This window comes from Mustelus asterias, chromosome 9 (genome assembly GCF_964213995.1).
Source record: "Mustelus asterias chromosome 9, sMusAst1.hap1.1, whole genome shotgun sequence".
In the NCBI taxonomy this organism is placed as follows: domain Eukaryota; kingdom Metazoa; phylum Chordata; class Chondrichthyes; order Carcharhiniformes; family Triakidae; genus Mustelus; species Mustelus asterias.
In genome coordinates, this window is record NC_135809.1 from 15,287,251 (window position 1) to 15,314,424 (window position 27,174).

A 27,174-nucleotide genomic window follows, 5' to 3' on the forward strand; every position below is an offset into this window, starting at 1 on the left:
CTGTATAAAACTGCTGGAACGCACACAGGAGGTTGGAACTGGTTTGTGTATTTTTATAGTTTTGACCCTCTCTCGCCCATTGTGGGCTGATTAAAACTCTCCACACTGAAACAGGACAAACAGGTTATTTGTTCCACCAAGGTGGGCAGTGTTGTCTTTTGGAGTTCCACTCTGCTTAGTTCCTGATCTGAGTCATGCAACAGGAAGGCATTGAGCAGGTGCTGTCACATCTATGAGGTAAAGAGGAGGGAAATGAAAATGAAGAAACGTAGAGAGGGTCCCCAGTGGCTTCAAGATGCTTTGGTAGGAAACTGGCAAAGCCATTTAGCTGAAAGGTGCTAAAGAAAATAGATAAAACCAACTATCAATCTCGATCATACTCAACAAGTTTTCCACATTTTTAAATACTGCGTTAAAGTTTGGTGGAACTTAGTATGTGAAACGTGATCATATTTTAATCTCCATAAAATCTTTACAGATTTACATGGTTAATTTGTATGCAACATTCTTACATTTATTTATTATCTGATGATATTATCCAGTTAATGAACTCAACAGTCCAACAAATTCCCAACTCAACGCATTTCATAGAATCCCTACAGTGCAGAAGGCAGCCATTCGGCCCATCGAGTCTGCACCGACTCTCCAACAGAGCATCTTACCTAGGCTCTTTCCCACTAATTCCCCCTAACCTACACATCTTGGGACACTAAGGGACAATATACCATGGCCAATCCATGTAACCTGCACATCTTTGGACTGTGGGAGGAAACTGGAGCACCCGGGAGAAACCCACGCAGACACGGGGAGAACATGCAGACTTCAAACAGACAGTCACTCAAGGCCGGAATTGAACTCGGGTCCCTGGCGCTGAGAGGCAGCAGTGCTAACCACGGTGCTCTCATGCCACCCTAAGTACCTCACATTATGTGCTTGCAGTTCCGGTCCCAAAATATTTTATTAAGAATGAACTCATAGAATCGTAGAATCCTACAGTGCAGAAGGCTACTCGGCCCATCGAGTCTGCACCAACCACAATCCCACCCAGGCCCTATCCCCATAACTCCATGCATTTACCCCAGCTAGTTCCCTTGACACTAGGGGACAACTTAGCATGGCCAATCCATCTAACCTGCACATTTTTGGATTGTGGCGAAAATCACAGACTGAGTTTTTCTGTATCTTTTTCTCAGCTATATTAGATATCAAATGGTTTTCCCTAGCATTTTACTTCTCTCTGCCAATCTTCAAACACTGCCATCAAATCAATGGATGTTAATGCATTGATGGATGATGAATCCAATTCTGGACACATGTACACAAGAGCACGTATTTCATCGCTAACCATGCGGTGAGTGGATGAGATGCCGAGAGCTTCAGGTGCGCTCTTCAGCAATATTTTGCACTAAATAATTATTTGTGTAACAGATGAAAAAAGGGAGTACCTGATAAGATCCAGAGGTTGCAGTTTGTAAAAGTTCTTGGGGTGACCCCACTCCTCATAAAGAAGGTATCTCTCATTGTGGCATGTCTGGTCTGATGATTTCTGGTTGAATTTACACTGGAAGAGAGAAGCAAGCATTACAATGTATTGGCCACTGTTGGGTTTCCCCAGGATTGAGGACCGTGGGGTGGAAACTCTACCCACGGAGAGCTGGCTAATCGGAGGCTGGAGACTCCTCGTTACTGTCCGTGCCACTCGGAAGGGGTGCTGGAAATGCACTCACCTATGCCCAAGGATTGCTGAGGGACCCCAGGTCAAGGGTGAATGAGGGCAGGATGGGGGTTGTGGGGATGGCATTGCAGCAAGGGGTGTCGAGGCAGGCACTGAATGCAAGGGCAAAGGACTGGCTTTCAGTGGTCATTCTGTGCTTGAAGCCAGGTCCTTCGATTGGCCACTGTGCCTTTCAAAGAGACACCTTTGATGTCAGTGGTCTCAACAGTGAGTCTAATTGACACAAGTTTCCCCCAATGGTCCGCGTTCCCACCTCCAACTTAAGCACAGGAGGTATTCCTGTCACCGAGTGACTGATGTGTGGCCTCTCCCGTGATTGTTTCCCAGCATATCAGGATGCATTAAACCCTGCCCCATAACCGACGTCAACAGAATCAATCCTGTCTGTGCGGCACGGTGGCACAGTGGTTAGCACTGCTGCCTCACAGCGCCAGGGATCCGGGTTCGATTCCTGGCTTGGGTCACTGTCTGTGTGGGGTTTGCACGTTCTCACCGGGTCTGCGTGGGTTCTTTCCGGATGCTCCGGTTTGCTCCCACAGTCTGAAAGACTTGCTGGTTAGGTGCATTGACCCGAACAGGAGCCGGAGTGTGGTGATTAGGGGAATTTCACAGTAATTTCATTGCAGTGTTAATGTAAGCCTTACTTGTGACTAATAAATAAACATTAACTACTTGTCTAATTATCCAATGCTGCTTATCATAATATTCTGTCTTCTGTCTGTAATGAGTTTGCACGCACCTCATCCAGGAATAACTGGCTGACAGATTTTAACGAACAATCTAAAATGACTTACATCATGGAGGGGATAGGCTGCGCTGTATGTCTTTGAGTCCAAAAGCTTGGTGATACCAAACTTGCTCGAGCATCCTCTTTTGTATTCACAACGATTCAGAATGTACTTGACCTGCAGAATTAGATTGAAAGAGCGATTTCACAGTGATCAATTTTAGAATGTAAAGAATTGCTAAAAATTGTTCGTTGCAAACCAAAATAAGATCAATGATAATAAGGGAGAACTGTCAAGCCCCTTCGAAGGACGTCTCTGTCCCCAGTTCAACCAAATGTCCACCAGCAGGAAGGATTGCTTAGCTGTTGGCTGTATTTGATCACGTATGTGAGAAGTTATGAACGTTCTGTACTCAACTTCAGTGGCATGGTGGCACAGTGGTTAGCATTGCTGCCTCACAGCGCCAGGGACCCGGGTTCGATTCCCAGTTTGGGTCATTGCGCAGAGTCTGCACATTCTCCCCATGTCTGCGTGGGTTTCCTGCGGGTGCTCCGGTTTCCTCCCACAGTCTGAAAGACGTGCTGGTTAGGTGCATCGGCCATGCTAAATTGTCCCTCAGTTTACCCGAACAGGCGCCGCAGTGTGGCGACTGGGGGACCTTCACAGTAACTTCATTAATGTACACTAAGAAGTCTTACAACACCAGGTTAAAGTCCAACAGGTTTACTTGATATCACAGGCTTCTGAAGCGCAGCTCCTTCATCAGGTGAGTCACTCACCTGAAGGAGCAGCACTCCGAAAGCTTGTGATACCAAATAAACATGTTGGACTTGAACCTGGTGTTGTGAGACTTCTTATTGTGCCCATCTCAGTCCAACGCCGGCACCTCCACATCATTGTGAGCCTACTCGCGACACTAATAAATAAACATCAACTTATTTTTTTAATGCAATAACAGTCTAGGTGGCAACATAGTTGGTCACTAACTTACTATTCTGCTTCGAGTAGCTGGCGGGAAGAAGGAATCGTGGTCAACAGTTTGGAAACTGTTAATGTGCTCCATCTCAAACGGTGCAGTGAAATATTCAGGCTCCGGTGGAATTTTGTCTTCATCCACTGAGAAAATCTTTGTGATGCAGTTGAACGAGGAGGTTTTCGGCTTCATGTCGTTGGAATGTAGAGGTAGTTTGATATGAAGGATTTCAGCGTAACGACAGAGAAGGTCCCATGGGGCGTGAAGTTTCAGAAAAATACAGTTGGGGTCTAAAACCTGTGAATACAATTTAATAACGTGAAACACTGCGTGCACACACAGTGAGACTAAAGCAAGATATGCGGATGCTGGAAATCAGAAATAAAAACAGAAACAATTCGCATATCAAGCAGCATCTGTCCGGAGATGACCTGAAAAGTTAACCCTCGTTTCTCTCTCTCTCACACAGATGTTGCCAGATTCATCGAGTACATCCAGGAATCTCTTGTCTGTTTTTCATTTACATTATTTAGACTGTTTCGCCGACCATTCCCCACGTGAAAAATGGACAAAAGTACAAGACGGCAGATATCAACCCATCATGGATATACACACTTGTTTGAGATTATTTAGAAATGATCACAGGCCAGATATGATAACTGAGTATTTCATATTGGTAGCAATGTACAAAGAGCTAGCATAAATAACTATTGCCATGTCCTAATAATTAATGTTAGAGGTGTGAGTTTTGGCACAAAAAGGAAAGATGTGGTTTGCACGCGTAGATTCAAGCTAACATGGCAGATTTTATTGAAAGGGAGGTGGAGAAAATGTTTCCTCGTGTGGGAGAAACTAGAACCATTGTTTTAAAATAAGGTGTCGCCTATTTGAAATGGAGAGGAGGCAAAATTTATTCACTCGCAATGTTGTCTTCGGAACTCTCTTCCTGAAAAGCTGGTGGAAGCAGAATCCTGGACATTTTTAAGGCAGAGGTAGATAGATTTTTGGTAAATGGGGATGATTTGTTATTGGGGGTAAGCAAGATGCAGGTTTGAGGTTACTGTCAGATCTTGTTAAATGGCAGAGCAGGCTCGAGAGATCACTATCTTTTTGGTGGCAGCTTTCTTTGACATCAGCAGCAAGTTATGTTGCTCATCACTGACCACAAGATTCACAAGAACTTTTGCCCACTATAATAATTACAATAGAGCACTGCACCAATCCATGGGATAGATATCCAGAAATCAATCCACTGACTTCCATAGAGGTAAATATAAATGTAAACAAAAATGTCAGGTTTCTATATAAAAGTAGATCTCCTTTGGTTATTACTCACAGCAAGTCAAAGAATATGCATTTCACACAGGGGTTGTCAACATTGTGTGATAAGGAAACTATACGAGTGTGCACACGTGTGAAAATAGAATTCATTGCCACAGAAGGCTGTGGAGGTCAGGCCATTGAGTGCATTTAAGAGAGAGATAGATATGTTCTCGATTGGTAAAGGGATCGAGAGTTGCGGGGGAAAGGTTGGAGAATGGGGTTGGGAAACTTATCAGCCATGATTGAATGGTGGAACAGACTCGATGGGCTGAATGCCCTAATTCTGCTCCTATATGGGATGACATGGTGGCACAGTGGTTACCACTGCTGCCTCTCAGAGCCAGGGATCCGGGTTCGATTCCCGGCCTGGATCACCGCCTGTGTGGAGTTTGCGCGTTCTCCCCATGTCTGCGTGGGTTTCCTTCGGGTGCTCCGATTTCCTCTCACAGTCCGAAAGACGTGCTGGTTAGGTGAATTGGCCATGTTAAATTCTCCCTCTGTGTACCCGAACAGGTGCCGGAGGGTGGCGACTCGGGGATTTTCACAGTAACTTCATTACAGTGTTAACGTAAGCCTACTTGTGATTAATAAATAAATAAACTTTGTGGTCTAAGATATTTAGTATCTAATTTTAGCGTTATTTCTAGTGCTATCACAGATATATTGCCTGTCCTACATGTATTGCAGGTCATAACAGCCCCTTTGCCATTTTTTGTTGCACCCTTGTTGTCCATTGCTCCTTCTCCTTTTGTTTTAGTCCTCCCTGACAGTTTTCCTGGCATTTGATGCTAGTCTTTTCCATTCGCCGACTCCCAAGATTGCTCCACAATGGTGCTCCTTTCCTCTTGGCAGATTCACTGAGAAGGATTTTGCAATCAGCAGTGAAGCAATCATGTTCCCCGCCGGCCGCGAGGAAAGCCGCCCACAATAATTTTTAACATTCCCTGCGGCACTCCTTGTTTCTTTCCCAACGGCAGCTTAAATCTGCTGCCAAGTCAAGGGAATGTCCAGTTGTCCAGCAAGCAAGGTAAGCAGCCAATCACCACTGAATAGGCTCAGACAGCAAACCAGGAAGGTTAATGCACACAACCCCTTCACTTTTAATTCATATTCTCAGACCGTGAAATAAATGACTATCATGGATTAAGATAGGAGCTAAAACATTATCATAGAATCCCCACAGTGCAGAAGGAGGCCATTCAGCCCATTGAGTCTGCACCGTCTCTCCAACAGAGCATCCCACCCAGGCCCCAGCCGTGTAAACCCATGTATTTGACCCACTAATCCTCCTAATCTATACATCTTTGGACACTAAGGGACAATTTAGCTTGGCCAATTAACCTAACCTGCACATCTTTGGACTGTGGGAGGAAACCGGAGCACCTGTAGGAAACCCACAAAGACACAGGTAGAATGTGCAAACTCCACAAAGACAATCACCTGAGGCTGGAATCGAGCGCGGGTCCCTGGCACTGTGAGGTAGCAGTGCTAACCACTGTGCCACCATGCCGTCCCATTATAAACCATCTTTAAAACTTTTACTTCAAAAATGTGCATTTTTATCAGAACGGACAGGAGGGATGAATTTCTTCACAGAGGGTGGTGAATTTTTGGAATTCTCTACACCATAGGGCTGTGGAAGCTCAATGACTAGGTATGTTCAGGACAGAAATCCTTGGATTTGTCCATACTAATATCAAGGGAAATGGGAACAGTGCAGGAAGCAGCATTGAGGTAGAAGGACAGCCATGATCTGTTTAAACGATGCAGCAGGTTTGATGGCCTACTCGTAGATAACAAAGACACCTATGTCAGACTCCTATTTATTGACTACAGCTCAGCTTTCAGCACCACTATTCCTACGAAACTCATCTCCAAACTCTGTGGCCTGGGCCTCGGCTCCTCCCTCTGCGACTGGATCCTGAACTTCTAACTCGCAGACCACAATCAGTAAGGATAGGCAACAACACCTCCTCCACGATCATCCTCAACACCGATGCCCCACATGGCTGTGTTCTCAGCCCTCTACTATATTCCTTGTACACCTGTGACTGTGTGGCCAAGTTCCCCTCCAATTCGACTTTCAAGTTTGCTAACGACACCCCCATAGTGAGTTGGATCTCAAACAATGAGGAGACAGAGTACAGGAATGAGATAGAGAATCTGGTGAACTGGTGCGGCAACAATAATCTCTCCCTCAATGTCAACAAAACGAAGGAGATTGTCATCGACTTCAGGAAGCATAGAGGAGAACATGCGCCTGTCTACATCAATGGGGGTCAAAATAGAAAGGGTCAAGAGTTTCAAGTTTTTAGGTATCCAGATCACCAACAACCTGTCCTGATCCCCCCATGCCAAGAAAGCCCACCAACGCCTCTATTTTCTCAGAAGACTAAGGAAATTTGGCATGTCAGCTGTGACTTTCACCAACTTTTACAGGCGCACTATAGAAAGCATTCTTTCTGGTTGTATCACAGCTTGGTATGGCTCCTGCTCTGCCCAAGACAGCAAGAAATTACAAAAGGTCATGAATGTAGCCCAATCCATCACGCAAACCAGCCTCCCATCCACTGACTCTGTCTACACTTCCCACTGCCTCGGCAAAGTAACCAGCATAATTAAGGACCCCACGCACCCTGGACATTCTCTCTTCCACCTTCTTCCGTCGGGGAAAAGATACGAAAGTCTGAGGTCAGGTACCAACTGACTCAAGAACAGCTTCTTCCCTGCTGCCATCAGATTTTTTGAATGGACCTACCTCGCATTAAGATAATCTTTCTCTACACCCCAGCTATGACTGTAACACTACATTCTGCACTCTCACCTTTCCTTCTCTATTTCAGCGCATTTGCTGAAATAACTTCTCAGAGGCCGGTGTCCCTTCACCAGATTCCCCTTATTTACAAACTCTATTCCAGTGCTAGAGTACTTCAGGTACCCAGTCAGAATCCAGGGTGTTAGTGGATCTTACACTCCCAGTTTTATATACAGGTGAGACTCCCTGATTGGGCTGGCAATCATTACCTCAATCAGGAAGCTCATACTCCAAGAGGCCGACTCACAGGCCCCATTGAAGTCATTACATTTGTCAATTAGCTTTCAAGTGTAAAATGTCTGTTTTCCTGGCTTATGGAACACCAGTGGGAATTTTGTGCCAGGATCTTTCAATGCTGGTAATGCTACAAGGAATTAAAATGGAAAAAGGCTCAAGATGTGTGAGCGTGAGGAGAGGGTGTGGCATCAGGTAAAGGGGCAGCGAGTAAGAGAGCCTTGAGGCAGAACTAATGAGAATGGAAGATTTGGGGGGTAGCGGTGATGGTGGTGAAACAAAAAACATCAAGTGATAATTGCAGATGGAAGCTTAATAAGGAGGAAGGTAGCAATGCAATGACGGGGTGGGGAGAAGATTAGTGAAACAAAAACAAGGATGCCTAATTACAGGGATATGCAGGAGTTTCAAGTGGAATAAATGGCCCAGATTTTGTAGTGGTAATAACATCAGAACTGTCAGAATTCACCGTCATCACGCCAGCGAAATGAACAGCAACTTTGGGAGCCCGTGCAAATACAGAATATACAAATCCAGATGTTGCTGTCATTGATTTTGCACTCCTCCAGAGGAGGCGCTGTTGCAGATCCCGCTCTCTCCATAAGCAATCAGTGAATAGACAAGAACTTCCACTCTTACACATTCGGCCTTCCTGTAAATCAGTTGAAAAAGTCGCACCTTGTTGAACGAGGTGTAATTATGGAGTTCATAATTACTTTTAAACAGCCATATTGGCCCTGGAAAGCTAATTCTATTCATGTGGAATGTCAGATAGGAACATAGGGGCAGGATTTGATTTGATTTGATTATTGTCACATATATTAGCATACAGTGAGAAGTATGGTTTCTTGCGTGCTATACAGACAAAGGAATTGAGCCCTGGAAAGCCACGCAGGGTGGCAGCATTCCCTCAGGCCACATTTCTACTGGATCGTTTGAACAGTGGAAAGTATAAAAATCAAAAGTGCACTCACCGATCTTGTTGCTTCAATCTCTAATCCACTGGTCCTCAAGTTTTGTTGAAAGACTGCTCTTTTTCTCTGTGTACCAAATATAGAAAAGAAACTGCTTTAAAAAAAATATCACGTGGAGTGAATCAAATTGGTTGAAGATTGACAGCTGTGATGCTGGTGACATTGGGGAGCACATCTGGCTGAAGATGATTGCAAATGCTCATCTTTTGCACTGATGTGCTGGGTTCTCCCATCATTGGGAATGGGGCTATTTGTGGAGCCTCCTCTTCCAGTGAGTTATTCAATTGTGCACTGCCACTCAGGATTGGATGTGGCAGGACTGCACAGCTTAGATCTGATCCATTGGTTGTGAGATCACTTAGCACTGTCTTTAGCATGCTGCATGCAAGCAGTCCTAAGCTGTAGCTTCACCAGGTTGATACCTTGCTTTTAGGTATGCAAGGTGCAGCTGCTGACATGCCTTCCTGTACTCCTCATTGAGTCAGGGTTGATTCCCTGGCTTGGCAGTAAAGATAAGAGCGAGGAATATGCCAGGCCATGGGGTTACAGATTCTGGCTGCATACAATTCTTCTGCTGATGGCCCACAGCACCTCCAGTTTTGAGTTGTTAGAAATATTTGAAATCAATCCTTTTAGCCCAGTGTTTGAGTCACACAACATGATGAAGGGTATCCTTAACGTGAAGATGAGATTTCAGCTCCAGAAAGACTTTGCAGTTGATTATTCCATTACTATTGCTTTTCTTACTTCATGGTCCCTCCATATAGCTGCATTTATAGGGCTGTGGACACTGAACACAGGTTAGAGAGCAAGATGCACCCAGGGCACTTCTACACTACCTGTCTAGCTCTATGTCTGTTTGGAAGTAACCCAACCCCTCTCTGCCTGCATACTCTTAAGCTGTGGACTGACCAGAACACAAGACTCCTCCAGATGATGACACTTCTTGCAAGTGTTTATCCAGGTAGAAGAAGCATTTTGAAGATGTTGCATGGCACAGTTGTACATTTGACTAGACTAAGGTGCCCCGCCATACCTCTACTTTTTGCACCACTAACTCAATTTAACAGGCGATTGGAATGTTGGATATTGAATTTTCTGTGCTTGCTGCATCCCTTGCACTGGCTGTTAGGCCTGAACGTTAAAGGAATTCCGCAATGTCTGGAAATGGTAATATATCAAAAAAATTTAATTGACTACAGCAGGCATTGAAATCAATGCTGGGGCAATTGAAAGATATGTGGGTGGTCTCTGATAAATATGCAAAAATCTGCCATAGTGCTATTCTAATTATTTATTTATTGTCACAAGTAGGTTTACATTAACACTGCAATGAAGTTACTGTGGAAATCCCCCAGTTGCCACACTCCAGCGCCTGTTCGGGTACACGGAGGGGGAATTTAGCATGGCCAATGCACTTAATCCGGGTGACTGCTTTGCTCTTCAATGTGGTACAATGACCCAAATCTTGCAACGTAAGCATCCCAAGCAGTAAGCTCTGAGGCACAGGGGAAATAGAGATGGCAGCTTACCAAAAATGTGATAACAGCCTGTCCCTTAAAAATTCAACATCAGTGCTGATTAACTGTGGTTGGGAGAAAGCCCACACTGTCACCAGCCCCATTCAGCAGGAGAAATCCTGGCTGTTACGGCTCAAGAATTAAAGGAACCAGTTTCTCAGCTTACATATTCCAGCATCTTATACTTTCCAACTTAATGGGATCATCAAACCAAGAATTGTCTAATTAAGATGTTTGCAAGTCAGAGCCACCGCATTTGTCAATGAAGTCTGTACTTAGTGATCTGAGCTCAATAGCTTTCACAGAAAATTTACGCCACTTGTCTGCAAATCTGACTATTGAGTCTGTTTTATAACAGCATTTAATATTAATTTGAGATGCCCAGGAGATCATAAATGGAGTGTGAGGGCGTGGGCGAGGGGGAGGGAGTGTGTGTGTGTGTGTGTGTGTGAGTGAGAGAGTCTTTATATTGCTTTCCTCTGCAGTAAGACTGGAAGCCAAGCACTTTGGAGTGACACCAAAGTCGCACTCACTTCTCACATTATACTGTGTGTAAAGACGATGACCAGTTTAGTAGTGCTTCTCATTTGCCAAGGATCAATAGAAGCAATGCAATTGAAGTTTGTCACTTAAACAAAACTCAAGTTTCTTCACATGAATGCATTTCACATCACACTGTTGAGTTGGCCTCTACCCAACACCAGATCATCCTCCTATAGGGTATACTGTTGAGTCTTAACCTTCTGCTCCCATTGAATGCAGTTAAACCTCATCATTTTGAAGTTGAAGACCCTTATCTATCAGCAGCCTGTGTAACCTGCTGTGTATGGCAGAAATTACACTGTCTGGTATAAAACATCAATGGATTCATCTAAATACCTCCATCTCCAAGCAATTCCCTTCCTAGGTAATGCTGTGATTGCCTGATGTGCCCAGGAATAATGTACATCTGTTTTATTTTGTGGATTTTGTACAAGTGTCACAAACCAGATTCCCAAGCTATCCTGGGTCACCACGTCATTTCTTTGCAGTCATGTTTAAACAATGTGGAGAGTTCTGGCAGTGTTCAGTACAAACTATTTTCATCTTGTCACAGCCTATCTGGATGTTGAAAGAGTGAAATCCTAATAGCTGCTAACCAAGGGAAGGTATTTACCCCTCAAATGTGTGCAGAGGCCTGTCATACATCTGCTCCTTTCAGGAAAAAATAAATGAAGCATGAAATGATCTCACTTTGTGAACGTTATTATTGATGATACTTGGAATAATGTAGCATTTCTATCCATCAGAGGCCTAGATGGATTCTGCAGCACGAAAAAAGGTAAAACCACAGGTACAACGGTAAAATTCATTGAAGCTGCATTCAGATGTGAAGAAACTGTCATAAATCACAGAAAAGAAATTGTGAGAAGAATGTTGTGTGTTTATTCAAGAATAATTTCCCACCCCCACATCCTCATTCCATGATGGGTAAAGAAGAATCAGCTTTCATCCGAATTGTGAAGGAAAATGTTCTAATGTATCAACAGGCATAAGAGAAGGTGATGACCTAGTGATATTATCGCTAGACTATTGATCCAGAAACTCAGCTTATGTTCTGGGGATCTGGTTTCGAATCCCACCATGGCAGATGGTGGAATTTGAATTCAATAAAAAATATCTGGAATTAGGAATCTACTGATGACCATGAAACCATTGTCAATTGTTGGAAAAACCCATTTGGTTCACTGTCTACACTTCGCGCTGCCTCAGAAAAGCAGCCAGCATAATTAAGGACCCCATGCACCCCGGACATAATGGCTGGTATTTTACGCTCAGGCAAGGCTTGTAAAATCTCACCCGAGGCCATTGGAGAATTCCATTCTGCGAGCCGCACCCGCCCCGGCGGTAAAGTTCTGGCCACACACTTCCATCGGGAAAAAGATACTTAAGTCTGAGGACACTATCGACTCACGAACAGCTTCTTCCCTGAGGACATCAGACTTTTGCATCAAATTGATCTTTCTCTACATCCTAGCTATGACTGTAACACTACGCTCTGCACTCTTTTTCTTCTCTATGAACGGTACACTTTGTCTGTATAGCGTGCAAGAAACATTACTTTTCACTGTATACCAATACATGTGACAATAAATAAATAATGTCCTTTAGGGCAGGAAATCTGCCATCCTTACCTGGTCTAGCCTACATGTGACCCCAGAGCCACAGCAATGTGGTTGACTCTCAACTGTTCTCCAAGGGCAACTAGGGATGGGCAATAAATGCTGGCCAGCCAGTGACGCCCATGTCCCACGAATGAGTAAAACAAAAGCAACAGATCATACCTTTCTGCTTAGAATTGATCTCATCTTCTTTTTATCTCCTGGTTTCTTGTGTTCCTCTTGGTAAACCAATACAAAGTCAATACGACGCTGGCCATCAGCAAAATAAATGGAGTCTTCATCCCCATCGAACTCAACCTATGTTCAAGAAACCAATGCATAATTTATTCAAAGCATTTCATGGTTGTTTTTTGCTTTGCTGTGACAGCGGTGCATGTGGAGGACAGAGAGGCATCACAATCCCAAAATCACACCAATCATCAAGGACCTTCGCACATGCGTGATTTTGGAGGAATCAATGCACAAAACACAGGTAACGAAGAGCTAAGCAAGAGAAATGGAAATCATCTCATGGTCACGACATATCTTTGCTTATCATAGAAACCCTACAGTGCAGAAGGAGGCCATTCGGCCCATCGAGTCTGCACCGACCACAATCCCACCCAGGTCCTACCCCCACATATTTTACCCATTAATCCCTCTAACCTACGCATCCCAGGACTCTAAGGGGCAATTTTTTTAACCTGGCCAATTAACCTAACCTGCACATCTTTGGACTGTGGGAGGAAACCGGAGCACCCGGAGGAAACCCACGCAGACACGAGGAGAATGTGCAAACTCCACACAGACAGTGACCCGAGCCGGGAATCGATCCCGGGACCCTGGAGCTGTGAAGCAGCAGTGCTAACCACTGTGCTACCGTGCCGTACCGTGCCGATTGTGTTATGATTATACACAAACCAGGGAAATTAATAACATGAAATAAAAGGCCTGCTGTAGCACAAGGTGAACACCCAAGATGTCTGACCGGTAATTAGAACATTATCTAGTAAAATAATATAGAAAAGTCTACAGCACGAACAGTTCAAAAGACCTACTGTGTTATCCAAATATTTCTTCATATTAACATAGGATCGTAAAATCCCAACAGTGCAGAAGGAAGCCATTCGGCCCATCGAGTCTGCACCAATCACAATCCTACCCAGGCCCGATCCTCATGACCCCACTTAATTACCCTGCTAGTCCCCGTGTCACTCAGGTCAATTTATCATGGCCAATTCACCGAACCCACACATCTTTTGACTGTGGGAGGAAACCGGAGCACCCGGAGGAAACCCACGCAGACACGAGGAGAACGTGCAAACTCCACACAGACAGTGACCCAAGGCCGGAATGTCAGGATACTCAACATTATCAAAGGCCCTTTGTCAATTTCAGGGTCAATCTTCAGGGAAATAGCAGACAGTGGTAAAACACAAAGCAGGGAATTTTCCCACCCCGCCCGCCACTGGAATTGTAGCAGGCAGGGGGCGGATCATGCAAAGGTCCATTGACCTCGGGTGGGATTTTCGAGTTCTGGGGTGAGTGTGGCCGGAAATCCCATCCAAAACGTTCACAGTTGTTTATGATATGTTGTTTCCTGTTTATAATTTTAGTAACTACTTTTTGAAAGAACGCACCTTCCTGTTTCAATGTTTTTCTCATTTACCAACCCCTGTTTAAGGCATTCCACTTTCTGACACTGGAAGCCGCAGGGGCAAGCCTGTGAGAATCTACAAACATGTACATAACTGATTTATGTGCCGGTCATGAAGTCCGTTTCCTCTGATTACATTGCTGTGTGACAGTTGTAAAGTGAAGTCTGGGCTTTTAACTCATAGCTTACTTTTAATATTTGTGCATAATATTATAATATTCGGGGTGGCACGTTGGCACAGTGGTTAGCACTTCTGCCTTACAGCGCCAGGGACCCGGGTTCAATTCTGGCCTCAGATCACTGTCTGTGTGGAGTTTGCACGTTCTCCCTGTGTCTGCGTGGGTTTCCTTCAGGTGCTCCGGTTTCCTTCCACAGTCCAAAGATGTGCGGGTTCTGTGGATTGGCTATGCTAAATTGACCCGAGTGTCAGGGTGACTAGCAGGGTAAATATGTGGGGTTACGGGAATAGGGCCTGGGTGGGATTGTGGTCAGACTCGATGGGTTGAATGGCCTCCTTCTGCACTGTAGGGATTCCACGATTCTATGAAAAGAATGGATCGCAAGCGTCCTCCAGCACTGAAAAAAATATTTAAAATAATATATTAAAAATTACAAACTAACATAGAACATAGAAAGCCACAGCACAAACAGGCCCTTCGGCCCACAAGTTGCGCTGATCATATCCCTACCTCTAGGCCTATCTATAGCCCTCAATCCCATTAAATCCCATGTACTCATCCAGAAGTCTCTTAAAAGACCCCAACGAGTTTGCCTCCACCACCACCGACGTCAGCCGATTCCACTCACCCACCACCCTCCGAGTGAAAAACTTACCCCTGACATCTCCTCTGTACCTACCCCCCCAGCACCTTAAACCTGTGTCCTCTCGTAGCAACCATTTCAGCCCTTGGAAATAGCCTCTGAGAGTCTACCCTATCCAGACCTCTCAACATCTTGTAAACCTCTATCAGGTCACCTCTCATCCTTCGTCTCTCCAGGGAGAAGAGACCAAGCTCCCTCAACCTATCCTCATAAGGCATGCCCCCCAATCCAGGCAACATCCTTGTAAATCTCCTCTGCACCCTTTCAATGGCTTCAACATCTTTCCTGTAATGAGGTGACCAGAACTGCGCGCAGTACTCCAAGTGGGGTCTAACCAGGGTCCTATAAACATGCCAGCACCTGACAACTTGAACACTAAGCTATAGCACAATATAGGTCTGGATGAAAAAAGCTCTTTTTACCATTTGATCTCACCCTTCCAGAACACAAAACCCATCATCTTTCCTCAACTCAAAAGAGAACCTTGGCTTATAAATAAACACAAAATACTGCGGGTGCTGGAATCTGAAACAAAAACAGAAAAATGCTGGAGAAACACAGCAGGTCTGACAGCATCTATGGAGAGAGAAAAGAGCTAATGCTTCGATTCTAGATGACCCTGCATCAGAGGCTTATAAGTGTTCATTTGAAGGAAGCAAGATTTTTTATTTAAGCTTCTTACTGATAGTCATTGCCAGAACAATAAATTGTTGAACGACCAGAATATCTCTTTGCAGAGAAAGACTGAAGTGTTATGATATTTGATATATAATTTCAGGTAGATAGAAATGTTCTTTTTACATTTGAGTGGACACATTTATTTTTAAAGGGTTGTCGCTGGCATTATTAGCAGCTGCCAGGAAGTACTAGTTCCAAAGCTCACCCGCTTTGCATCCATTTTACTATGTTGCTGATCTGGTTGTCTGTCTGTAGGAAGCTCCCACACCCAGAATGACAGGAGCTTCACTACACAGAAGATTCTACAACAGTTCGAAACATTGAGCTAGCCTGTGAAATTTCAGTTTCTCCAACTGGTCCACTACATTTCAAATCAGCATTAAAAATCAATGCAGTGATTATGGCATGAATCTTTTGCTTGTCGGGCGGGCATGCACACTCAGCGGGCCTATAATCGGATTGGTTTCCGGCCTTAGTCTGTGAACTTACCCTTGGAGGGTAAGTTCACGCCCGCTGGCCAACAGCCATGCACTCTGTGAAAGGCTGAAGCTGCCAGAGAAGGCAGGAAGATGGCGAACACCAAGAAAAGGTCTGGCTTTTCTAATGTGGAATAATTGAGGGCAATGCCAGCCAATTTTCCTTTATGCCCAAATGAGTTACACTAGCTCACTGACGTCATATTTTACGTTGCAACACATTTCACGTCATAACATGTCTTGTATCGCATCATGTTTTATGTCATGGCACATTTTCTGTCTGATGGTTTTAGTTTTTTTTAAATTTATTGTTCCTTGGGGTGTGGGTGCTGCTGACAAGGCCAGCACTTGTTACCCACCCCTAATTGCCCTTGGACTCAAGTGGCTTGCTTGGACATTTCAGAGGTCAACCACGTTGCTGAGAGTCTGCAATCGTATATAGATCAGACCAGATAAGGGGGGAGATTTTGTTCCCTACAGGGCATTAATGAACCAGATTTCTTCCCTTATGTTTTTCAGATATGCTTTACGGCATTATGTGCGGCGTCGTGGCAGTGCTTAGCACTGCTGCCTCACAGCGCAAGGGACCTGGGTTCAATTCCCGGCTTGGGTTACCGTGTGGAGTTTGCACATTCTCCCCATGTCTGCATGGGTTTCCTCCCACAGTCCAAAAGACGTGCTGGTTAGGTGCATTGGCTATGCTAAATTCTCCCTCAGTGTATCTGAACAGGCGCCAGAGTGTGGCGACTAGAGGATTTTCACAATAACTTCTTTGCAATGTTAATGTAAGCCTACTTGTGACACTAATAAACTTTAAATGTAAACATATTTCTTGTCAGCTTGGCTCCAAAAATCGACTGTTTTCAGTCTTGAAAATGTCAATTGCTCCAGTACATACAACCTTTTGAGGATAAGGGGTAAACCGTTTAGAACTGAGGCGAGGAGTGGTGAATGTATGGAATTCGCCACCACAGAAAGTAGTTGAGGACAAAATGTTGTCTGATTTCAAGAAGAAGTTAGATATAGATCAAGGGATGAAAGGTTATGGGGATGAAGGAGGGAATCAGGATTTTGAATTCGATGATCAGCCATGATCAAAATGAATGGTGGAGCAGGCTTGAAAGGCCTACTCCTGCTTTCCTATGTTGTGTGCAAACCAGCTTCTGTGCTATCCTACATTACAACAATGACAACACTTCAAAAGCTTTTGAGTGATTGTGAAGTGCCGAAAGAGGCTATATAAATGTACATTATTTCTTTAGTACAAGAAGCTGATCAGATAGATGGCATTGGGGGTTACATGCCAGCTGTAGGCTCCGGTTTGGATGCTATAATTCAGGTCTTGCACAGATTGCTTCAGTATCAGAAAAGGTACGAATGGAGCTCATCCCTGGATTCAATGGACTGTCCCACTCTTTCCCTCATGAAAAGGGGAGCTCATTGCTCAAGCAGTTGAAGATATTTGGGTCATAGGTGTTTCCTTGAGAAATGCCCGATTAAGGCGGTCAGGTTCTTTAAGAATGTCATAAAGTTTCCTGTACATGCTTGATATGTAGCTTCCCTGTTGTATGACTGAAGGAACAAGTGACTGTCACTGATAGCTGCAGCCATGGCAACAAAAGTAACTAATTTAAAATCAGGAAATTGGCAGCTGGATATATAATAAAACAGGAAACAGCCTCTGAATTCTGCCAGAGTTTGTTCCAACTCCTAATTTTCAAGTTGGTGCCAGTGAGAGGGTTTAAAATAGGACACAAAGTAATTTATGTACAAGTTATAATTTCTCTTAGACATGTTCCAAAGCACCTGAAGACATGACTAGTTGCTTGGTTGCCTGGAATTTGAATATTGCTGAAAAGACATGTTGCTCGAAGCTTTTTGTCTTGCACTCATCAGGACAAATGCAAGAATGCCAAATTTCAAACAAGCACAAAATTTATAGCACAGGAGAAAGGGTGCAGACTGGTTGGTAAGTCAAATCTGGTTGGCTCAGGGGTTGCCACGCAAAAAGCAATGGGTATCCATAGGCTCCCCAAGCTTCTGGGTAGTTCAAAAAAGGTCCAAGGCTTGAACATATTCTTTTTATTTGCAGACAACAGGTCCCTATGTATGAGTGTACACTGCTTCTCCATAATGAGCTCGAATGGTCATCTTAAACTGGTTGTTAGTGTCGCTATTAACACGCTTCAGATTGTTCAGCAAGTTCTGCCCAATCGCCTGATCACATCTAACAGGAGACATTCTGTTTTGGGTTTTGCCAATGCATCTGGTGACACGAGTGGTATTTTCCACTAATAGTCAGTCCAAAAAGACATTCTGTCTAGCACACACAATTCAGCAATGTTGTGTATGAATTTCAGTGCATGTGTGATGCCAGGTACATAGGTCGTACATCCTAAATATTGGCTGAATTTCAAACAATAGGCTTCACTAGCTGTTTGTATTATTCATCACACAAGACGTGGCCATTTGGATCATTGAATCACTTAGTGTCAACTGAAAAAGAGCTATCCAGCCTAATCCCAGTTCTTGCTTTGCAGCCCTTGTTAACTAGGTATGTCCAAGTTTTTTTTAATGCAATAAGGGTTTCTGTCTCTACCACCATTTCAGAGCAGTGAACTCCAAACCCCCAATCTCTCCCTGGATGAAAGCATTTCTCCTCAACTCCTATTTCATCCTCCGACAACTCACTTTAAATTCATGTCCTCTAGTTACTGACCTCTCCGCCAAGGAAAATAATTACTTCCTATCCACTCTGAATAGGTCTCAATATTTTATAGATCTCAATTAAATCTCCCCTCAGCCTCCTCTTCTCTTAAGGAAAACAACTCCAGCCTAATCAATCTTTCCCCATTCTTGGTAATATCCTTGTATATATCCTCTGTACCTTCTCTTTAATCTGTTGCTATAAACTGGCTGCTGCAAAAGTTCATAAGATATAGCAGCAGAATTAGGCCATTCGGCCCATTGAGTCCGCTCTGCCATTCAATCATGGCTGATATGCTCCTCATTGCCATTTTCCTGCCTTCTCCCCATAACCCTTCAACCCATTACCAATTAAAAATCTGTCTAACTCCTCCTTAAATTTACTCACTGTCCCAGCATCCACCGCACTTTGGGGTAGCGAATTCCAAAGATTCACAATCCTTTGGGAGAAGTAATTTCTCCTCAACTCTGTTTTATATTTGCTACCCCTTGTCCTAAGACTATGACCTCTTGTCCTAGAATGCCTTACAAGAGGAAGCATCCGTTCCACGTCTACTTTATCCATACCTTTTATCATCTTGTATACTTCAATTTGATCTCCCCTCATTCTTCTAAATTCCAGAGAGCATAGGCCTAAACTGTTCAATCTCTCTTCATACGACAAACCCCTCATCTCTGGAATCAATCTAGTGAACCTCCTCTGAACTGCCTCCAATACCACTACATCTTTCCTCAAATAAGGGGACCAAAACTGTGCACAATACTCCAGGTGCGGCCTCACCAATGCCTTGTTGCAACAATACTTCCTTCCTGCTGCAGCTACCTACATAACAAGTGACTACACTTATTAAGTAGTTTGTGGGCAGCGAAGCATTTTGAGATGTTTATTAGAGTATAGATGCTAGCTCTTTCAAACTCTCTGCTCCTATTGAATTACTTTGCTGAATGACTCAGGAATCTCGGAGAGAACAATTGTCATCATGGATATATTAACATAGGAACGGAGTAGGCTATTTAGCCTGTCGAGCCTGCTCTGCCTCTCAATACAATCATGCTATTAAGACGTTTCCATGCATTTTACACACACCATCCTCATAACCATTTACGTCAATGTGAATCAGAAATCTATCAATCTCTACCTTAAACATACTCAATGGGCGGAATTTCCCCTCCTGCTGCCACGGGGATCGTAGCAGGCGGGACAGGACCAGACCATGCAAAGATCCGTTGAGCTCAGGTGGGATTTTCCAGTCTTGAGGCAAGCACGGGTGAAAATCCCACCCTTTGGCTGAGCTTCCACAGCCCTCTGGGGTAGAGAATTCCAAAGATTCAAAGAAATTTGTCCTCATCTCAATCCTAAGTGGCATTCCCCTTACTTTGAAATTGTGCCGTCTGGTTCTATACTCCCCGACCAAGGGAAACATCTTACCTGCATCTAACCTGCCTATTCCTTTAAGTATTTTGTAGGTTTCAATGAGATCACCTCTAATTCTTCAAAACTCTGGAAAATACAGGCCCCGTTTGCCCAATCTCTCTTCATAAGACAGTCCCACCATCCCTGGAACAAGTCTGATGAACCTTGGTTGCACTCCCTCTATAGCAATAATATCCTTTCTGAGGTAAAGGGACCAAAACTGCAGGCAGCACTCCAGATGCAGTCTGAGCAAAGCTTTGAATTAAGACTCACAATTGCTTGAATTCTGGTCCTTCAAAGCCAAATATGAAATCAAGGGAAAATTAATGGTCGGCTTAAAGAAAAATTAATGGTCAGCCTAGTAAGCAGGTGGACCAGTTGGAGGAAGTCAACTTTCATCTGCTTATTTTGTAACTCTTCCTTACCAGCTGATTAGTCACGATACCCCATCTATTAGGATCAGTTTAAAGAACAGAGCAAAATATCACAGGAAGACAATCCTGCTCAGGAAGCACCAGTACAGATATTCTCAATCTTTATGGGAAAAATAGTGAGGCAGTTGGATTTGCATGTGATGATACATTTCAGCATGAATGAGTAGCAGTTCTGATGGCACAGCCCAGCCTGAGGCTACCCAGGCTACAGCTTAGAGGATCAGGTCCTCTCTCAGTTCTGGGGCATAGAGGTTAGGATTTTGCTTTCCCAAGGTTAATAGAATCACAGAATCCCTACAGTGCAGAAGGTGGTCATTTGGCCCATAAGGTCTGCACCGCCAACAATCCCACATAGTACCTATCCCCGTAACCCCATGTATTTACTCTGCTAGTCCCCCTGACAACGAGGGGCAATTTAGCATGATCAATCTACCTAACCCGCACATCTTTGGAGTGTGGGAGGAAACTAGAGCACCTGGAAGAAACCCACACAGACACAGGGAGAACGTGAGGACTCCGCACAGACAGTGACACAAACCGGAATTGAACCTGGGTAGCTGGCGCTTTGAGGTGTCGATAACTTTTTAAAGCTTTGCGGTAGCAGTGCTAACCACTGTGCCTCTGTGAAGTACCTTGTACATTTGATATAACTAGGGATGCAAAAGGAACAAGATCCTTTGTATGAAATGTACAGGCAGCAAGGAACACATCAGATGCTCGAGGAGTATAAAAAGTGCAAGAAGCTACTTAAGAGGGAAATCAGGAGGGCTAAAAGAAGACATGAGGTTGCTTTGGCAGACAGAGTGAAGGAAAATCCAAAGAGCTTCTATAGGTATGTTAGGAGCAAAAGGATAGTGAGGGATAAAATTGGTCCTCTTGAAGACCAGAGTGGTAGACTGTGTATGGAACCAAAAGAGATGGGGGAGATACTAAATGGTTTTTTTGCATCCGTATTTACTGAGGAAACGGGCATGGAGTCTACGGAAATAGGGCAAACTGGTAGGGAGGCCATGGAAGCTTTACAGATTAAAGGGGAGGAGATGCTCGCTGTCTTGAGGCAAATCAGAGTGGATAAATCCCCAGGACCGGACAGGGTATTCCCACGGACCTTGAGGGAAGCTAGTGTTGAACTTGCAGGGGCCCTGGCAGACATATTTAAAATGTCAGTATTCACGGGGGAGGTGCCAGATGATTGGAGGGTGGCTCATGTTGTTCCGTTGTTTAAAAAAGGTTCCAAAAGAAATCCGGGAAATTATCGGCCAGTAAGTTTGACGTCGGTGGTGGGCAAGTTATTGGAAGGTGTGATAAGGGATAGGATCTACAAATATTTGGATAGACAGGGACTTATTAGGGAGAGTCAACATGGCTTTGTGCGTGGTAGGTCATGTTTGACCAATCTATTAGAGTTTTTCGAGGAGGTTACCAGGAAAGTGGATGATGGGAAGGCGGTGGATGTTGTCTACCTGGATTTCAGCAAGGCCTTTGACAAGGTCCCTCATGGGAGGTTAGTTAGGAAGGTTCAGTCGCTAGGTATACATGGGGAGGTAGTAAATTGGATAAGACACTGGCTCAATGGAAGAAGCCAGAGAGTGGTTGTGGAGGATTGCTTCTCTGAGTGGAGGCCTGTGACTAGTGGTGTGCCGCAGGGATCGGTGTTGGGTCCATTGTTGTTTGTCATCTATATCAATGATCTGGATGATAATGTGGTAAATTGGATCAGCAAGTTTGCTGATGATACAAAGATTGGAGGTGTAGTGGACAGTGAGGAAGGTTTTCAAAGCTTGCAGAGTGATTTGGACCAACTAGAAAAATGGGCTGAAAAATGGCAAATGGAGTTTAACGCGGACAAGTGTGAGATATTGCACTTTGGAGGGACAAACCAAAGAAGAACGTACAGGGTAAATGGTAGGACTCTGAACAGTGCAGTTGAACAGAGGGATCTGGGAATACAGGTACAGAATTCCCTAAAAGTGACGTCACAGGTGGATAGGGTCATAAAGAGTGCCTTTGGTACATTGGCCTTTATAAATCGGAGTATCGAGTATAAAAGTTGGAGTGTTATGGTAAGGTTATATAAGGCATTGGTGAGGCCGAATTTGGAGTATTGTGTACAGTTTTGGTCACCTAGTTACAGGAAGGATGTAAATAAGATTGAAAGAGTGCAGAGAAGGTTCACAAGGATGTTGCCGGGACTTGAGAAGCTGAGTTACAGAGAGAGATTGAATAGGTTGGGACTTTATTCCCTGGAGCTTAGAAGATTGAGGGGAGATTTGATAGAGGTGTATAAGATTTTGATGGGTATAGATAGAGTGAATGCAAGCAGGCTTTTTCCGCTGAGGCTAGGGGAGAAAAAAACCAGAGGGCATGGGTTAAGAGTGAAAGGAGAAAAGTTTAAAGGGAATATTAGGGGGGGCTTCTTCACGCAGAGAGTGGTGGGAGTGTGGAATGAGCTGCCGGATAAAGTGGTAAATGCGGGGTCACTTTTAACATTTAAGAAAAACTTGGACGGGTTCATGGATGAGAGGGGTGTGGAGGGATATGGTCCAAGTGCAGGTCAGTGGGACTAGGCATAAAATGGTTCGGCACAGACAAGAAGGGCCAAAAGGCCTGTTTCTGAGCTGTAATTTTCTATGGTTCTATCAGCCTTATCGCTTTTGATACTTTGACAAGAAGTTGTATAGGAAAGAAAAAGGTCAAAATGGGATCATGTCAATTTAACAATTGATCCAGACTTCAGCATCAAGCTGCCTATATTAATAAGAGCATTGAAAACAGGAGGGCACCACATAGTATAAATTCTGAAAGCAATTCCTAGGGCACAACTAGGGTTGGCATCTTCGCTTATCTGTCACTGTATGGTAGTGTAGTTTGACATTGGTTGACTGATGGTGATAGAGGCAGTACGGTGGCACAGTGGTTAGCACTGCTGCTTCACAGCGCCAGGGACCCGGGTTCGATTCCCGGCTTGGGTCACTGTCTGTGTGGAGTTTGCACATTCTCCCCGTGTCTGCGTGGGTTTCCTCCGGATGCTCCGGTTTCCTCCCACATTCTGAAAGACGTGCTGGTCAGGTGCATTGACCCGAACAGGCACCGGACTGTGGCGACTAAGGGAATTTCACAGTAACTTCATTGCAGTGTTAATGTAAGCCTTACTTGTGACTAATAAATAAACTTTAAAAAAGAAGAGTGCTGTAACTGAACCATTTTTGCTGACGCCAATTGTGATTTAACACAATTCACTTTTAAAGCTAGATGACAGAGTTGCCGTTTGTAAAGCATTTCCTCTTTTCAGAATAGGAGGAAGTGAGACTTGTATTGGTAGTGCTGAACAGAGATTCACTCATGCAATGCAAACCGCTGTAATCACATTTTTCTATATGTTTACCTCATATCTAGCCCTTCACCACACGGTTGATTTTGTGTGGGGAAAGCTTACTCGAAATGACAGCTTATTAACCATGATAAATACATTGCAACAATATACCATTTCCCAATTATGTTTTGCAACATTGACAACTAACTGCAAGACGGGACTGATGAATGAGGTTTTAAATTAATTAAGCGTGATCTGCACAGATAATGATCTTAATGAATCTGTTAACATTTATTCCTTCCTTCAATATACGAACTCTGAATATATTTTATTTAGTTGGTTCAATTAAACGATGCAAATTAAACTACAAATATTTTCTTCTGTACGGAGAACAATAATAGCATTTTAACCCATTAAAAAAGCTGGGATTATTTTTCAATGAAATGTGTGTGTGTTAACGGATATAATTTCTCATCTAATGATGGACTTAAAACAGTGACAAAAATTTCTTCCGTGTATCTAGCACCAGACAGCGACTTTCTGTGGCTGTGGATTTCAAGAAGAAATTAGGTATTGCTCTCGGGGCTAAACGGATCAAGGGATATTGGGAAGGGGGAGGCAGGGTCAGGATATTGAATTTGATCAGCCATGATCAAAATGAATGGCAGAGCAGACTCGAAGGGCCGAATGGCCTACTTCTGCTTCTGTATTTCTATGAATGGGAATTCGCAATTCTGTGAACAATGGCTCAAGTTGACAAAAAAAAGGTACAACCTCCAAGTTTGCTAACAGAAAGAGAAGCAACAATTTATACTTTCTTGCCTCTTGCTCACAAGCTATGGGGAGGTTAAACTGTATAACCTCCAAAAATGTACAATTAACCCACGGCAGTTCACTGTGACTCAGGCAGCTTGTCAGGTTTGTGCTGCTTGCTGTTTTAAATGATTGCTTCATGTAGTTAGCACTTCCCACAAAATTCACTGATTTTAAAGTTTAAACTCACTTTATGCATAGAAACACCGAGGGTAACATGTTGCTAGCTTCTCATACCAACTCTCTAAGCTCAGTGGTGAAGAGATTGAGGGAGAGGTCTAAATAGCACCTGTTTCACAAAGGGCAGTAAATAGGAAAATGGCTGCTGAGATAAGGTGACTGAAGTTAGGAAGGGTGACCAAAAACAGAGTCAAAAAGATGGGAGAGAGCAAAGAATAGGCAAGCGGAGTTCAAGGGTGTACGGCTTAGATTGCTGAGAGAGAGAGCGCAAGACCAAAAGAGAGAATGATTTAATGAAGTTGGGCAAGGTTAACAGGGATAACCTTTCTGAAAGAGTTGAGGAATAAAAGGGGTAAAGGTGCTAAATGCATATAATTCTAAAAAGAGCCCATAGTGAAGTGGGGATCTAAGTAAATAGGTTGGGTTTAGAAATTTGCACTAGGAGATAGATTAGGACTTCATTTTTCAGCTGTTAAATTTCAACGGGGAGTAAAGGGCATTTACAACTTCGAAAGGTTTCATAAGTAAACGAGTAAAGATTATTGCATTTTACTTGACCTGAGAGGGGAGGCATTTGGAAGACATGAATGATTTTTATATTTTGGGGAAAAACTAAGTTCAAAAAGGTGCTGAGGGCAATGAAATTGAAAATGAAAGGGCAAAGGGATATTTGAGGAAACATGAGCTGACTCACGTTGGCTGCGTGAGGGAGATGTCTTGAGACCAGCTTTGTGCTGAGAGAACGTGCCCCATCTGAAGTAGCCAGCCAGAAAGCAAGGATGTCTTTGTTTCAGAGCGTAGTCTTGTTTCTGAATTTTCTTGGATTTCCACAGCCGAGTGGAAGGATGTTGTGGGGTATACCTTTACTCAAGTGAAGAAGTGTTGCCTTGGATAAAACTACTGGATTTTGAGAGTCTAAAAATCTATAAGGGAGTGTTGCCAAGGTGTTTACTTGTGTGTTCTGACCAAGTAAAAAGTTAAAGTTTATTTATTAATCACATTAACACTGCAGTGAAGTTACTGTGAAAATCCCTTAGTTGCCACACTCCAGTACCTGTTTGGGTACACGGAGGGAGAATTTAGCATGGCCAATGCACCTAACCAGCACGTCTTTTTGGACTATGGGAGGAAACCCAAGCACCCGGAGGAAACCCACGCAGACACGGGGAGAATGTGCAAACGCCGTACAGACAGCGACCCAAGCCGGGAATCGAACCCGGGTCACTGGTGCTGTGAGGCAGCAGTGCTAACACTGTGCCGCCCATAGATACTTCAGAGCAGGTTTTGTAAGACTGTTTAACTGTGGAACTTTAATCTTGTGTGCTTAAGTTCTATTTTCTTCTTGCTAATAAAATCTTTTAAAGTTTAAAATCCTGGAATTGTCACTGGAATTCTATGCTTCTGGGAGTTCTAGGTTTCTCCTCCTTTTCAGAATATAAAAACAAAGTTTATGATTAGTGTCTGCCTCTGGGACTTGGCTTGCTCTGCAAATAACATCTGCTGTGGTCATAACACAGTGTTGTTTGGAGTTATGGGTAAATGAACTTTGTGAGAGACCCTGTTTTGAGTTGCAGTTTGGAAAACTTGTTGTTTTGGAGCTTATGGAGAGTGGGTGGTGAAAGGCTAGCAAAGTTTATTTATTAGTCACAAGTAGGCTTACATTAATACTGCAATGAAGTTGCAGTGAAAATCCTCTAGTCGCCACACTCTGACGCCTGTCCGGGCACACTGAGGGAGAATTTAGCATGGCCCGTGCACATAACCAGCATGTCTTTCAGACTGTGGGAGGAAACTGGAGCACCCGAAGGAAACCCACGCAGACACAGGGAGAACGTGCAGACTCCACACAAGATAGGGACACGAGCCGGGAATCGAACACAGGTCCCTAGCGCTGTGAGGCAGCCGAGCTAGCCACTGTGCCACAAGGATAAGTGTTGTAAATGAACCTAGGAATGGCAAAAGCATGGCATGCCATCTCAGTGGTGAAGAGATTGAGGGCGAGGCAGACGTTTGCAATGTTAAACATTTATCAATTATATTGGATTTGGGGTTTTGAAGGGCACCAAGGCCCCATGTGGTCTGATGTCATATTTAAATTCGAACTTTAAAGTAGACCTAAAGACCAGCACCAATCATTTTGTTAATCGTTGATGGGAGAATTTAAATACACATTAATTACGCAAGTTGCTACATTTAAGTTTGCTGTTGAATTCCTGTATAACTGGTTTTGTTATTACC

The 27,174-nt window shown here is 43.8% G+C and overlaps 1 protein-coding gene across 4 annotated transcripts in view; it reads right to left on the reverse strand.

Moving 5' to 3' along the window:
* The window catches only part of ano6 (anoctamin 6), a 128,053-nt gene that overhangs the window by 50,053 nt on the left and 50,826 nt on the right, over positions 1-27,174 (reverse strand). For all 4 annotated transcript variants that reach the window (XM_078219724.1, XM_078219722.1, XM_078219721.1 and 1 more), the window contains 5 exons: positions 12,627-12,761; positions 8,783-8,848; positions 3,455-3,733; positions 2,530-2,640; positions 1,446-1,561 (listed from right to left, as the gene is read on the reverse strand). In XM_078219724.1, coding sequence (XP_078075850.1) covers positions 1,446-1,561; positions 2,530-2,640; positions 3,455-3,733; positions 8,783-8,848; positions 12,627-12,761 — 707 coding nt within the window. The remainder of the gene's footprint in view (positions 1-1,445; positions 1,562-2,529; positions 2,641-3,454; positions 3,734-8,782; positions 8,849-12,626; positions 12,762-27,174) is intronic.